The following is a 15,164-nucleotide window of genomic DNA, read 5'->3' as shown; positions in this document are numbered from 1 at the left end:
GGGGGAAGTGAGAACCCCGGAGATAATGTACATGTCTTATCTTTTGTACAACACACACACACACACACACAAAAAAAAAAAAAACCACATACACAAACACACACGAGTTCTATCACTACTATTATTTCTCTCATACAAATAAACACATGACATACACAACAATATGAAAACATGTAAGAGGGATGTTTAATGTTGATTCTTTCACACCTTTATTACAGAAGTCATTCCCAGAACCTCAGTGTTTTCAGGCCCTCAAATGTGACAAACTATACAAGAGTTGAGCTTTTTCATACAAGTTGTTTTTGGTCGTGTGCATGCCGAATAGTATAAACTACAAAAGAGGGGTTACAGATGTTAAATCCTTTTTCATGACAGGCAGTATTCATTTTTTAAACACTTCACATTGTTTTTCAACACTTAAAACAGACTACATTAAAGCAACAGCTGCTTTTATTATAAAGTATTGAAGATTAATCGTAGCGAATTCTATGGTAAAACGTCTCCCTCCTTTGTCCAGATAAAGATGTGTATATATTTTGTGTGTGACTCTGTGGTCCTTGTTATGTGTGCTATGGAGGAGGGCTGGGTTATTGTGGGGGGCGGTAGGCTATCTTCCTGCTCTTCAGCACAGACCACTTGTGGCGCTTGAGGTAGTAGAAGAAGGCGATGACCATGCTGGCGATCATCAGAGCCTGGAGAGGAGAAGGGGAAACATAGATGTCAGACGATGCAAGGGTCCTACATGTAGCTACATGTTTTTGCATTTTAGTGCAATGGGCCACTATAATCTGTACCACCACAGACCATAACACTAATATCAAACTAGCTATGCGGTACTTGCTAGTATTTAGTAAGGGCTCAAAATACTGGGTGCATGTGCACCCTGGTACAAAATTCGAGCTGTGCACCCAATTTTTTTCTGTGATTGCACCCGTGCACCTAAATATTGTTGCAGGTTTATGTATGTTAAGATATCAAAGCATACTAGTATACACAATATTCTTGACTTCTAAGCATTAGAAAGATAATAAAATGTCTCTCATAGTATTTAAGGATCGGAAGTTGAAATTTGGGTTCATCAAAATTAGGTTTTTCTGACATTCTACTATATTTCATATGGTGCACCCAAAACATTTTGGGTCACCCAATCTTTTAAGTTTGGAAGATCAAAATGCCACTGATACCACTTGTTCTGCATGTCACAGAAAAGGCCTACAAGGACTATGCACTGAGATGTATGGCATTAAGAATTCTAGAATACACCAAACCCAAATCATCATTACAAAAGCCTGTATTCAGAATGAAGCCTACCTTGAGACCCATTCTCTTGCGTTGATCGTGCTCAGGTTCGGACGCCCACCGGAGGAAGGTGCACACATCCTTAGCCAACTGGCTCTGAGTGGCTGGGGTGCCTGAGGAAAGTCATATATAGTTTAGAGATACTCATATTCATTTAGCATCCTAAACGTACATGCTTTTCTGAACAAATAACGCCCCTTTCTTCAAAAAGCTACAAATCAGACATATTCTACAATATTCTACAAATTTACATTTGAGGAAACTTTGTTAACCTGGATGTACTTGTGCACGTTAACTCTTAGTAAAAAATATGCTGCATTTTCAATTAAATCCGAAAAAAAATAAGTGTCGGTAGGTAGGGATTCTCTTTACTTTCTAGATTTCAGCCAAAGTGGTCCATCAAATACTGTTCAATGATGTAAAACTGAAATACATCAGGACACTGTTTTTTTATAACAGCAGAAAAGAGTCCCTTGAAAGCGGTACATGTAGCAGTCAACCCAAAAGAGGCTGGGGTTGTATGTTTTTTGCTAGGGTTGGTCAGGTAACATTTTTTCTTAGGCCTAACCAATGTAGATACAGCGAATATACTTACATCAATTGATGATTCTCTGATTTCTTATGCGACATACATGTAAAATTCATTGTGTCTCTATGTTCAAGATCTGACAGCTTTTGGTGCTGTCATAAATAATTTCCAAGTATATCCAAGAGGGTCCTTACCATCCTCATACTCGATGATCTCGTTGTACAGTGCCTGTGCCATAGAGATGGCCTGTCCTGGGAAGTAAGGGTTGTAGTACTGTCCGTCTCTCAGCTCCTTCCCAGCTGGGGCATCACAGTACCCCGTCAGGAGGGAGAACACATAGTCCTGTAATAGGTGAAAGAAAAAAAATCATCTTTATAAATATATTGATAGCGTACATTCGTTTATTGTTCAGAACTTTGAAGTGCCTAGTGGCACAAGAGTCAGCAAGGATCGTGAATGAAGAAAGCCTACCTCTCCTCCGTGTCTGGCCAGAATGATGTAGCTCAGATCTGGGGGGTACGCTCCTAAAAACAGAAGCAACCTGTTAGATACTAAATAAAGCACATACTACTAGTAGATCTTTTGAAAATAAAGCATAACTTGAAAATACATGTACATGCAAACTGGACTAAAAATAACTGTAAAACAAAGACAAAGGCCATTCGACCTAAAACGACACAAGCGATTTCTAGCAGTAATAATAAAAAGAAAGAAGAAATTTCTATGTGAGAAATCCCTTTTAAAGTGTGAAGACTAAAGCTTCGCGTGGGTTATAGAAAGGCTGATATAAGCATGGCCCAGTGTTTACCGTTGTTTGCAGCTCGCGCTGCCTCCTCGTTGGCGTAGGGTCGTGGGAAGTAGTCGGACAGCTTCCCTGGTCGCATGAACATCTCTCCCTCCTCATCTGGGCCATCAAGCACCTCGATCTACGGTAGAACACGTTTATTCAATTACAACATCTGAAACATTTGTGGACACAATTCATTCATTCAATGCATGTAAAAGTGGTCATATAAAAATGTAAGTTTTTGAACAATTGACTTTGTATCTCCATAACCTGAAGAACTTATGACAGAATTAGCTTCGTTCGTTCTACTACGGAAGCCGAGTAGCCCGGTACATTGCAGAAGTTTGACTTCTACGGACACTTCAACTAGAGAGTATAGACTATTGATTTTGTGAACTAGCCAGGTCCCAATCTCTGGTCATTAATGTGTGTCATGTATGTATGACAGAAATGAATACATAAGAGAGTATGCTGCTCCAATTAAAACTTAACTTGAAAACTTGCTATCATAATTTGGAATGCATATCTGTGGACTGTCCTATATTAGACATACGTTTTATACAAGATTTTTTTTTCACTTGATCAGAATTTACTGAGATTTTTTAACAAGATGCATATGTGAGTGCCTATTGACTCTGAGTTTACCTCCTCAGCGAGTGCCTTGGCCTCCTCCTCAGTGTGAGAGACACCTACAAGGTTTCTGAAGGCCAGGTACTGCATGGAGTGGCAGGCAGCGCACACTTCCTTGTACACCTGGTAGCCTCGGCGGATACTGAAAGGTTGCAAAGAAAAATGAATAGACAGTCAAGTACATATAAAATGGGACATTATGACAGGGCTTGAAATACTGGGTGCATGCATACCTTTTAGCACCCAAAATTGGAGCTAATTGCATCTTATTTTTTATTGCAGATGCACCGGTAGAAGAAGTAGTAGTAGTAGTGGTAGCAGTAGTACTGGTAGTAGCAGTAGTACATGTACTATAATTGTACAACAGAATACAGAATATTCTTGAAATCTAATCATCAGAAAAACAAAACAAAAGCTCATTGGTCTATTGCACATGTACTTTGTTTGCTGTACTACTTGTGAAGTTAGCTTAGGATTACAGATGCCAGTTGTGTTGCAAAGTCATCACTTATGGAAAACTGTTTTAGTCTTCACCTAGCATGGTCCAGTGCGTTGAACAGGCCGTTGTGGCTCCAGGGGAACTTGGGCGGGTGCAGCTCCAGTTCCCCTGCATGGACGGTTGTGGAGTAGTGCAGGGCACCCAGCAACCCTGCCCCGCCTGCCGTCACCGCTCCCAGGGTGCCAAACAGCTACAAGTAAAAATACAAGGGGTTACAATACTTTCACTAGCTTTTAATGTCATTGTATTGCATCTGCCTGCTTCAGTTTAGCTTTAGATTTTAATGTTGAATATTTTTGCTGTGATGCATGTCTATGAAATGACATTGAAAAAGAGACCTTACAAATGTATATTATAAGTTATCTTTATCAATATGCAATTGTTAGGAGAAAGGGAAAAGATATTACATCTGTCATTGATTCAATAGAAGCCTGCCTGGCACAGTTGTAAGTGCTCCCAACGTTGAGTGCTTCTGTGCCAGGCAGGCGGCCTCCCGCCCTAACCCAGGAGCCTCAGCTACCCCCCCCCCCTACGATGCCCCACGCGGGGCCATTTGGGGGTATTACCATGCAGATGCAGAAGTAATGGTTCTTTAGCCTCTGTTTCAGCTCTCTCATGTGCATATGAATATTATGATGTTTTTTCTGACTCTATTCTTCTATCTTTTACATTTCCTTTTCTTATACAATGCACATTTCTTCTTATTATCTTTCAACAAATTATAGAAGCTTTTGGTTAAAAAATATTGAAGCTGATTACAAAAGAATCAATTCCTAACTGATATGAACACCAAAACTTACCACTTTCTTGCCTGTTGACATCTTGGAAAATGACGACATGTTGGCCTGAGAGGGAATAAAACAAGAAACTCTTATCATGGCAGTACCTGAAAGTACTAACAACTTAAACTGACAAGATGCTGTTGATTCATTATTTTTCTTGTGGTTTTATTTCACAGCACGGTGGAAAATTGAGATTTTAATGGTGTTAAAGATTCCGTTGCACAGTATCACATTGGAAATTTATATTTGCAACTTGGCATGAATTCACTGTGTTGTGGATCTCAAATCAAAAGCACCACTCAAGTTTCAAGATTTTAGGTAAACCATACATCATTGCATCCTTGGGCATCAGCTACTGAAATATGACAATAAATCAAAGAAAATAGATATGGTGGGTTCAATTTGAAACATTAACATTTCGAATGCTTGAAAGGTATTATGTAGACATTTTTCGTGCTTGCGTAAGGGATTTGTCCTTTTAGAAGTAAGAAGTAAAGAAATCATACGTAACGCAACAGCGACTTTCCAAACAAGAAATCTTTTAAAAAAAGCTGTGCCTTGCCGCGTGGTAGGAATATCGTCAGGAAAAAGTAGGTCGGCACTTCAAGCCCGGCAAGGCAACCGATAATTGTTACGAGTACAACCGCTAGGATGGTTGGATGACATAGCGGCGGGGAAATCCGCGCCGCTTCGACGGGAAAAAAACGTAAATTTTGAGCAAAAATACCGCAGAATTATGGTTACAAAAACCCACATTTTATTATTTCAGGGGTCCCTGGTCCAATTTAAAAGAAATAATAAGTGTACCGTCCAAAACAAGAACGTAGCGGGTGGATTCTGTGGCTGAAAAAAAAAATAAACGTAACTGTTACCTAAACATGCACTCTTGAAAATGCAGACCAAAAAGTCCCAAAGGTGGGTTTTGAAAATATTCTTACATCAGATGGATGTTATAAAAAAGGTAAAAGGACAGTTGAAAAAAAACACTTTCCGTCCATGGATTCGAACCGGGGTTGGAATATTCGCGGGATAACGCACTAACCACTAAGCCATGCCCAACTCTCACCGTGCGGGGGTTGTATTAACAGGTATTCAAATGTAGGGTATAACTAGAATAACGTCCGTTCATTCCAAGATTCAAAGATTCTAATGTCTAATCTTCCGAAAAATGTCTAATCAACTGTTATTTGTGTGAAAAGTTTGTAATGAGACGAGAGCCCAGCAAAATAATGTCGGGAAAGGCATGTTACAAGCTCTGATTGGCTGGGTGGCAACTCGGTGTGTCAAATTATAGCCTGTTTAGGCTATAGGAACACTCAGTGTGTCAATAGCCACAGCGAACAATGATTATTTTAGGAATCACTACGATAAAACTAGAAGTTTGACATATATAGTAGCTAGAATATTATCTTACATATTCCAAGGCGTTACATTTTATTTCTGAATTAGCGATAACTTTGAAAGAAATGATGTAGAATGAAGATGTAACAAAACACAAAGCTGATGTAAGATTCGACTCACAGTCACACCGGAGTTTCTTAGGCATGCGTTCTTAAATGCGGCGCATATAGAATATGCATTGCAAGCAAACAGTTATTGCTTGCCGCAGGACTAGGGTTGATATTTGAAATATAACAAAATGATCCTAAATATTATCTATTGCGACTTCTCGTGTGACGTTTTGAGCTGGCGCTCTCCTAAACTCACGTTAGCGTTTTGCTGCGGTCTCAGAAGGTCTCTCCAACGTTTTGATGACGTCATGGTTACTTATATATTCACATACAATTTATTAGCCTGATTTGGAAATATTTCATCTTTATGAATAGCTAATGCAATTCTTGTTGCGAGATAATGCACTTGATTTTATGTCACTCCAAATGAATTTGGAATTTTACCATACAAACGCTTCATTTATTCAATGTAACCAAATATTAAATGCTTTTAGAACCGACCGCAAACAGAAACAAATACGTAAACTGGACAGGTTAAAATTCAACGGGGATGTACCATTGTCTGCCTAAGCCGTCAAACTTGTCCATGAGAAAGGCGATTTGGAAGGGCCTTTGAAAGGGTCTTTGGAAGAGCAAGGTTAACAGGTCCGTCCGTCCGTCCAAGGAAGAAAGCTGGCGTAAAGCCTTGCCGGCGGCAAGGCAAAAAATTAAGTTATAAAATTAAACGTTACGTATGTCACTATTTCCTTTCTCTCTTCCTGATGCTTATGTGTACCTTAAGAAAAAACAATACCTTGAAAACTACGCAATATGTGACTTTAGAAGAGCTCAATATTTCTTTGTTCGTTTTCATTTGTTTCATACTAACAGCAGTGGTCTACGAAATTAAAGAAGTATTTTCTGCTTTGACCTTCAGTTTCTTCAACATGTCGGACTCGCGCTGCCAAGAAATATGTGCCTGAAACGTCAAAATTACCAATTTCCCAAACTCTACCTGTGCACAGAAATTAACCTTAACATCTTAAGACGCAGTAAATCTTGAAAGGAGACTTACTTTTGCCGGAGTGACCACATTTTGGACCTTTAGAAGGCTCCGGCCAGACACTCGACACAAGTTGGCGGCCATGATGTACTGTGATCTACCTTGTATCCCGATGGTCTTGTATAAGGTCTTGTGTAACCGTCCTGAAAAAAAGATTCCTTGTGGCTCAGTTAAGCATTATGTTGTGTAAGCATAGTCAAAACAAATGTCTATTGATAAACCTCGCAAATTTTGCATCAAAATAGTCAAGAAACTTTTGGTATTTCCGATTCTCTGATTGTGTAATCTGAAGTTATTGTGAAGGACTACCTCTGAATAGGGTAAAATAAAAGTGTTTTTTACGCAGGGTCACTGCGCAGGTCACCATCATGGCGGCGTGAACAAAGATTGTTGCAAGTTTTTGTTGTTATTTATTTGAAATTCTATAAAGAGTGAGGTTTTCTCCGCGCGGTTGTTAGCAAAAAATGGGCCTCCTGTCAGACCCGAAGTCCAGGGAGCGGTTCAGCAGGATAGCGGCTAAATATAACAGTCCATTATGGTAAGAACAACACGGAGAGCTATGCCCAGCACTAGGTGGGCTGGGTACAGGCCCATCCCAAACTTCCTTGTTATCATTATGAGGAGGAGATAAATATGCATAGGCCCTTATTGCCATCAGCAAAAAAGTTCCTTCTAACACTTGTGACTTTTGTAACTTGAAAGGATATGCTGGTTCAAAAGTGTGACCAAATTTAAAATAGGAAAAATTCAAAATGAAAAGCTTGTATGAGCAACAGTTTTCGTTAATATGTGTTGATAACCCATAAAATCATTTTTCATTTCATCAAATTAGCATTTTGACATGCATAATCAAACAAGTCCAAGATGCATCAAAGTATCAGGTTATTTACTTACATGTATGATAAGATCAGATCATTGAATACTGAAATAAATTTACATTGCAAGTTGTAAATGCATTCAAGTTTAACAGGGAACGAAATTTCGCGGGGAAGTAGCGGGAAAATGGAGTGTTTGCAGTAACGCCAAATGGAAAAATGTTCCTGTTGGTTTTTAGTTCGTGGTGAAGGGGCCATTGGGAAAATTGCGAACTGTTCAACATAAAACCACCATGAACATTTGCATATACAATGTTACTAGTATGCAATTTTTCCTTGCATCTCATTTGGACCTATTTGTTTTTATTATTAGTTTCATAGCCTACGTGGTCGGTGTTGTGTGGTTCTTGGCTCTTGCCTATAAACCCTTTAACCACAAGACGTACTTCTCGGAGAACGCCTTACTGCCGGGACTTGTGGAGGGCAAGTTCAGGTCCGACAACATCGCCACCAGAATCTCCCAGGCCATGAGAGATATCAAGAATGTCAGCAGAGATGGGTGGGTATCTATTGATGGCATTAGATAGTGGTTTATTTGATAATGTAAATACTGTAGATTGTACATACATGTTTGTATTAAAATGTCATTTTCGAATAGTTTGATAGGTAAGATTATTCATTTAACAACATCATCAAATACATCGTAGTGCTTAAAAAATGCTGAATTGTGTACTTTGACATTAAAACAAATAAGACACTCATTACAGATGAAACTAGCGCAATACACAAAATAAATGCTCTAGAAAGGGCAGTTGCAAAAAATGAGTAAACAATAGTGACAAACTAGTCATGTACAAATATTGACCTTACTGAAGTGTTACACAATTAAAATGATAGAATAAGATTTGTGATAATGAATAAATTTCCGCTGTGGCTATAATAGGGATGATGATGTCAACTTGATTGTTCATTTAAGAGGCATTTTAACATTTTGTAACAATATGGCCATGCCAAGGAAAGGCTATGTTTTAACAGTTTATCTTGTATACAGTAGGTCTTGTAGTGGAGCTGTTCAATAATTCATGAGAGGTCATTTTGGAAAGACTCATCAATTATTAATTGATCAAATATGGCAGATGTGGGCATATTCATATATTTATTGCTTTGACTGTTTAGGCTGAACAGGCATGGCTGCCCAACTAGCCTGTGGCTATTACAAAGGATGAGCTAAAAAAGGCAAAGACATTTACAAATGGGATTGAAGTTTTTTTTTACATGGACAGCATCATTAACTATATTCTAACAGTATGTTCATAATGGAACATCCAAACTAACTGAAGAAAGTAAATAGTTTTTCATCCTGCTTGGAATGATATAGCATAGAATATACATGTAACAGACAACACACACACACATATATGTTGCACAGTTGTTGACAGAATACATATGTTTATTTAGTCTCTACCAGACTCCGGATCGTGTGCTGTTCCCTACCCAGCTATATTCCTCTGGCCGGCTTACTCCTCTATTTGTTCCATTTCTACGATTTTTCCAGCGATCCGGAGTCTGGTAGAGACTAATATTTATTGGTTTGACTGTTTAGGATGAACAGCCAGGGCTGCTCAACTTCTAGTAGCCTGTGGCTATTACAAAGGATGAGCTAAAAAAGGCATTTACAAATGTGATTGAAGTTTTTTTTTAAATCATGAACTATATTCTAATAGAATGTTCTTAATGGAACATCCATACTAAATGAAGAAAGTAAATAGTTTTTCATCCTGCTTGGAATGATATAGCATAGAATATACATCTATGTTGCACAATCGTTGACAGAATACCTTTGCCAAGAAGGTTGTGTTCTTCTGTGAACAGCGTAACTTGAAAAGTTATGTATGGATCCTATTTGGTAGGTTGGTATGGGCAGGAAGACATAGCTCAAATTTGATAATTATTATGTTACAATTTTCAATAATTATTAATGTGGTTTTCTGAGGTACTGCAGCAGAACTTCTGGTTGTGACATGTCAGGTGATATGCTTTCACCCTGGTTAGATAAAGAATAAACAGACAAACATGCTATGGTCTTGATTTTATAGTCACGTATATGCATGGCTATTGGTGCAGAGAGCATTAGGTTTATTCCCTTGCAATTGTTAGACATTCATGCAGGTTATTTTCCCCAGTAAGACGTAAATGTTCTCAACGCAATATGTCAGGTTAAGGACATGTATTTCATGCATCAATGAAGGTTAAACATAAAAGTATTTCATGCCCCCTATACAGACCAATGCCCGTTGCCTGGGTAGTGAACCAGTTCCAAGGCCTTGGTCTGGACACCTACACCCAGGAGTACATCCAGACTATCCCCGTACCTTCAGCAAGCAAGTCTAAGGAGCAGGGCAAGGACATGTTTGTAGTAAGTTGTACTCTCATTTCACTTTTTCTTGCATTCTATCCAACTCCAAGCAAGGATGTTGATCCAAGTTTGTTTTGTTGATTTATAGGCAAAGCTGTCAAATTTATAAAAGGCTATCACTAAAAGATAGCCTAAGAGTTCAGATTGATATCTTTTGACCTGAATATTGGAGAACCGACCATGATCTAAAGTTCTGACGTACCCCAATTTTTTCAGTGCTATGAGTGTGTTTGAATAATGCCATTAAACAAAATTGGCTCCTGTATTCAGTAATCCTTTACAGTGTTTAATGCAAAGAGGTGACAAAAGATGATTTCTGTCCACACAGACGCTGAACGGCACCAACGTGTACGCCATCCTCCGCGCCCCACGGACGGCCAGTACGGAGGCCATCGTCCTGTCCGCCCCCTACAAACATTACATCACCATGGATCACAACAACCACGCCTTCGGGCTCATGGTCGCCCTGGCAACGCACTTCAGAAGTAAGTTTATTTCATATGGAGATGAAGGTTAGACAGCCAGGCCAAAAAAGTTACCCAAGCAACTGGATGTGGTTTTGGAAACAGTCAGATAGCATCCACTATCTTTCGTCATGGACACTGAAGAGATCTGTATCAGTTTTGGAATTTCCCATTAACATGGCGGCACAAACACAGGAAAAGAATAAAACAAAATTTAATGACTCATTTTAATGCCTTCAACCCTACACAGAGTCCAGCTATTGGTCCAAAGACATAATTTTCCTGCTGGTGGACTATGATGAAATTGGCATGGAGGCGTGGCTTCAGGAGTACCACTACACCAAGTCACCACGTAAGTCAACTATTCCCAAGGGATTATATATCCAACATCTTATATAAACATAATTGAGTAGGCCTTGTGCACACTTGAGAGTACATTCAAGTCTGTATGAGTTGCATTTTAACATTTTTAAAAATCTTCACATCCATGTTCCTGCTTAGTTCTGAAGAGCTCCCCCCTGCACGGTCGCAGTGGGTCGATCCAGGCAGCTATCAACCTGGAGCTGCACACTGAGCAGGTGTCACATTTCAATGTGAAGCTGGAGGGGTTGAACGGCCTCCTGCCCAACCTGGACCTGGTGAACCTGGTGGTGCAGCTGTGCGGCAGGGAGAGGGTCACGGTCAAACTACATCAACAGGTGCTTTGATTTGTTTGTGTTGCATACCCAGTAATAGTTTAACACACCAGGTTTGTACTGAACAGTACAAGCTGCATATCTGGACAGATTCATTTGATCCACTGACACTGGGAAGGACCCATGCTCTTTTCGATAATTGCGATGGGATCTTTAACATGCTCGAGGTGTGGCTCTCCTCAAACACGGGACGTCCATTTAAATTAATGTCACCTCCATTTAAATTAATGTCCTATCTGAAGGACAGCCCTATCCAAAGCTTGGTACTCATTTTTACCTGAATGAAGTGAGAAAAGTCATGTTAAGTGCCTTTCCCAAGCCTTTAGGGCATAAGACCAGTGGCACATCATAGTCATAGTATAGCGAAAGGAAGAAAGTAATCCAAGACCCCCTTCATACTAGGATTCGTGTATCCGGATATATCCAGATTCGGGGTGTATCCAGAAAAATCCATTTGCGTTCATTCCAGGGTTAGTTAAATCCAGATATGATTAATCGTGTACAAAATCAGATCTGGATGTATCCCGATAACACTACCAGATGCTGTTTGGTATCATCACAAAGAACTTTATTCGATGATCTTCATTTTACCACATCTTGTCAGCACGACCCGTTCCCATCAGAGGGCTGGCCCGCCTTCCGGCAGAACCTGAAGACCATGAGCCTCATGATGCTTCACCAGGCCACGGGGATGCCCAACGGGCTGCACGGGCTGTTCCTGCGCTACCACATCGAGGCTGTGACTCTGGAGGGGGTCCTGGAGCCGGGACGCTCCACAACAGGTTTCTACAGAATGGGGAGGTAAGGTTTTTCGTAGCCTCTTTCATAGCCTTCTAGCAGCGCTGACTTTTATCTTTGTGGGAATGTTGATACGCGATTTTTAAAGTGGATTAAGATTCTCTAATGCTGGGAGTTTTTCTGCTACCTACAGTAAAAACTCTGTTTCCCGGCATAGAGAACCTTTAGCCTGACACAGGATAAGAGAACCTTGCATTTTCAGAAAGCTAAAGTAACTTTTGAATACGTTTGAACTTTTTTTCTGATCCAGAGTGCTGGAGGGAGTTTTTCGGAGTCTGAACAACTTGCTGGAGCGTTTCCACCAGTCCTTCTTCTTCTACCTGCTGCCAGCCTCCGACCGCTATGTGTCCATCGGGATGTACATGCCGCCGTTCGGACTGATCCTGCTCGTTTCAGCTCTTAAAATATCCTTTCCAACCATGTGGTACTTATTTGTTTGTATTGAATTTTTTCCCATCCCACTCATTGTTTGGGAACTCATTGTTTGGGAAACCTGTTGATTTTCCTTGTTTCGTCTGTCCTTTTAGGCTTATGAAAATACATTGTCATCAGTTGTTTATGGATGGACAGGGTGAAATTCTTTTCTGTCACAACAAGCAAATTTCTGTCTTGGGACAGAGGGACGGGTTCTGGAGACAGCCCTGTATTGCATACCCTGTAAACTGCATCATGGGGTAACACTCCAGGTTTGTACTGAAGAGTACAAGCTACATGTCCAGGCATATTTACATGTATTTCATCCAGTCACATCGAGATGGACCCCTACTCTTTTTGATGAATTTAGTGATTTCTTTAATGTACTCGAAGTGTGTCTCTCCTCAAACACGTAACCTCCATTTATCGTCCTATCTGAGAGACATACCTAAATGAAACTAGGTACTCATGTTTGCCTGAGTGAAGTGAGGAAAGTCCTGCAAAGTGCCCTTACCAAGAGCACAACATTGGAGCATGTCAGGGGATTCAGACCCAGGATCTCTTGGTTCTGGGCCAAACACCCTACCGTTACACTTATGAAATGAAACCTAAAAGACATCATAAGCAGCAGCAGCCAGCTGTACAAAGTACAGGAACTAGATTAACAACTATTTTCTCCTTAACATCTGCCATGCCATTGCACTATGGATTAGCATAGGTACACCTGACCCAGAGCCTTGGGAGGGTGAGGAGAATGTAGTGATTGAGCGCATCCAATCAGGGAAGACTGAAGATGGCCAGGGAGACGATGCAGACTCTAAAAGTGGTGTAACAAAAATAAGGACTCAAAATGTAAGTCTAAATATGGAAAACAGGCTGAAGAAATTTATATTTTTGTGTCAAACATTTCACAAAACCCTAATTGTGATGATTTATATAACTAAGCAATGTACATGAGATTAATTGTACAACTGGAGGTGTAGCCACTCTTCCCATTGGTTGAATAATGCCATGTTGATTCGACTGTAATTTTTTTCTGGACAACATTCTCTGGGAGCCCCAAAACTCTGATACAAGCATGTAAATAAAAAAGCTTATGGTCCTTTACACTATGGTCAAAAACTGAGAATATTGATGCACATGTGGATGTCTTCCGTATACAGTCAAACCTGTATTAGCGGCCACCTTTGCATACCGGCCACCTGCCCATAGTGGCCACTTTTTGTCGGTCCCTTGGATTCGTAATAATTAAGAAATAGGCTTAGCGGCCACCTGTCCAACGCAGCCACAGCCACACGATTTCCGGTCCCGCAGGTACAAAAACACTGCCGATTACGGCCACGCGGACCGCTGATCTATGTTTCGGCACGCGTTCGGCCATATACAGCTGCCGTATCGTCACCCTACGCCGGACTTAAAACCTCTGTGATTTATTTTCAAAACAAAACTTCGTAAACTGGCGCTACCCATACCCGCTGACAAACGAGGTCATATAAGGTCAATAGACGACACCAATATTACGGAGGTAAATTGTGTTAAAGTTATGTTCTAATACACTATTGCTTAGGTTAATTTACATCACAAAAACTTTCTAAATAAATTGTTACAAAGACAAAATGATATGAACTTCAGACTATGGTGGATTTTATTCTTACATTTATTAAGAGATAAGTCTAAAATGACGAGACTTTTCTTGTGAGTACCACATTAGCATAATGGGCGAATCTGACGTGTGAACGCGAGCGGGAACACACGGACGGCGAAGTATCAAAGGATACAAGACGAAAGATCAAAGAAATATGACGATACCGGTCTCTTCAGACAATATCAACTGTAGAACATTTAAAACTTTTTATAGCTTTTGTTTTCTTAATACATATAGTGTAAAAATCACTGCAGTACATGTACAGTACTGTATTATGTGAATAAAGATCAGTGGGTACTAAAACCATGTGAAACTTATTGCTTGTGGTCAATTAATTAGCATATTCTCTATAGTGGCCACCTCTCTATAGTGGCCAATTTTGACCAGTCCCTTGAGTGGCCGCTATAGACAGGTTTCACTGTACTCAAATCAACATGGTCTTTCTACATGTAATTGTGTTGGACAGCCAGGATCAGCCTGTTGTCTACTGTAGCCATCATTTTAAGTGACCATTACAAACAACATTGACTCTAATCTTATCTGTTGATCTGATACAGTACTCTGATGGGGACGTCTGGTCACTAGTGCCCGTGGTGGCGTGTTGTCAGGTGGCGGGATTCATCGCGTCGATCAGTCCGATGGTGATGACAGGAGTGGGACACCTGTTCGGCACCAAACCCTACCAGGCCCTCATCACAGGTGCCACAGGCATGTTCTTTGCCAGCCTCTTCATGCCCAAGTGCATTACCAGGTGTGTTTAAAAGTCAAGGATAAGATCCTAAAATAATTTCAGAAGAAAGTAGAATATAGGATATAGGAGAATTCTTGTACACAACCAGGATGTACTTACTTGCTTACGTTTTGAACAACGGCACTTAACACATAAAATAAACTGGCT

The 15,164-nt window shown here is 40.2% G+C and overlaps 2 protein-coding genes across 2 annotated transcripts in view; one reads left to right on the top strand and one right to left on the bottom strand.

Annotated features, from left to right (window-relative positions):
* Window positions 1-164: 164 nt before the first annotated feature.
* Window positions 165-7,389, bottom strand: LOC118417125 (cytochrome c1, heme protein, mitochondrial-like). The gene is made up of 10 exons (XM_035822535.1): window positions 7,329-7,389; window positions 7,032-7,162; window positions 4,545-4,589; window positions 3,780-3,934; window positions 3,261-3,387; window positions 2,637-2,754; window positions 2,300-2,352; window positions 2,023-2,170; window positions 1,312-1,412; window positions 165-692 (listed from the first exon to the last, which is right to left on the bottom strand). Exons 1-10 carry the CDS (start codon window positions 7,387-7,389, stop codon window positions 588-590), a joined length of 1,044 nt encoding a protein of 347 aa, XP_035678428.1. The 3' UTR covers window positions 165-587.
* Window positions 7,388-15,164, top strand: part of LOC118417123 (glycosylphosphatidylinositol anchor attachment 1 protein-like) — a 10,662-nt gene continuing 2,885 nt past the window's right edge. Inside the window, exons 1-10 of the mRNA XM_035822533.1 lie at window positions 7,388-7,557; window positions 8,208-8,393; window positions 10,118-10,250; window positions 10,579-10,735; window positions 10,965-11,066; window positions 11,216-11,412; window positions 12,014-12,210; window positions 12,458-12,611; window positions 13,315-13,473; window positions 14,824-15,017. Of these exons, the coding sequence (XP_035678426.1) occupies window positions 7,484-7,557; window positions 8,208-8,393; window positions 10,118-10,250; window positions 10,579-10,735; window positions 10,965-11,066; window positions 11,216-11,412; window positions 12,014-12,210; window positions 12,458-12,611; window positions 13,315-13,473; window positions 14,824-15,017 (1,553 nt within the window). The 5' untranslated portion in view covers window positions 7,388-7,483. The remainder of the gene's footprint in view (window positions 7,558-8,207; window positions 8,394-10,117; window positions 10,251-10,578; window positions 10,736-10,964; window positions 11,067-11,215; window positions 11,413-12,013; window positions 12,211-12,457; window positions 12,612-13,314; window positions 13,474-14,823; window positions 15,018-15,164) is intronic.

This window comes from Branchiostoma floridae, chromosome 6 (genome assembly GCF_000003815.2).
Source record: "Branchiostoma floridae strain S238N-H82 chromosome 6, Bfl_VNyyK, whole genome shotgun sequence".
Taxonomy (NCBI): domain Eukaryota; kingdom Metazoa; phylum Chordata; class Leptocardii; order Amphioxiformes; family Branchiostomatidae; genus Branchiostoma; species Branchiostoma floridae.
The sequence above is the reverse complement of the archived record's forward strand: the minus strand, read 5'-3'. Positions and strand labels throughout refer to the sequence as shown.

Coding starts and splice junctions, on each gene's coding strand:
- LOC118417125 (XM_035822535.1), bottom strand. CDS start 7,389: ATGATGGTGACCTGCGCAGTGACCCTGCGTAAAAAACACTTTTATTTT. Junction 7,163..7,328: donor TTATTTTACCCTATTCAGAG/GTAGTCCTTCAC, acceptor TCTTTTTTTCAG/GACGGTTACACAAGACCTTA. Junction 3,388..3,779: donor AACGCACTGGACCATGCTAG/GTGAAGACTAAA, acceptor GCAACCTTTCAG/TATCCGCCGAGGCTACCAGG.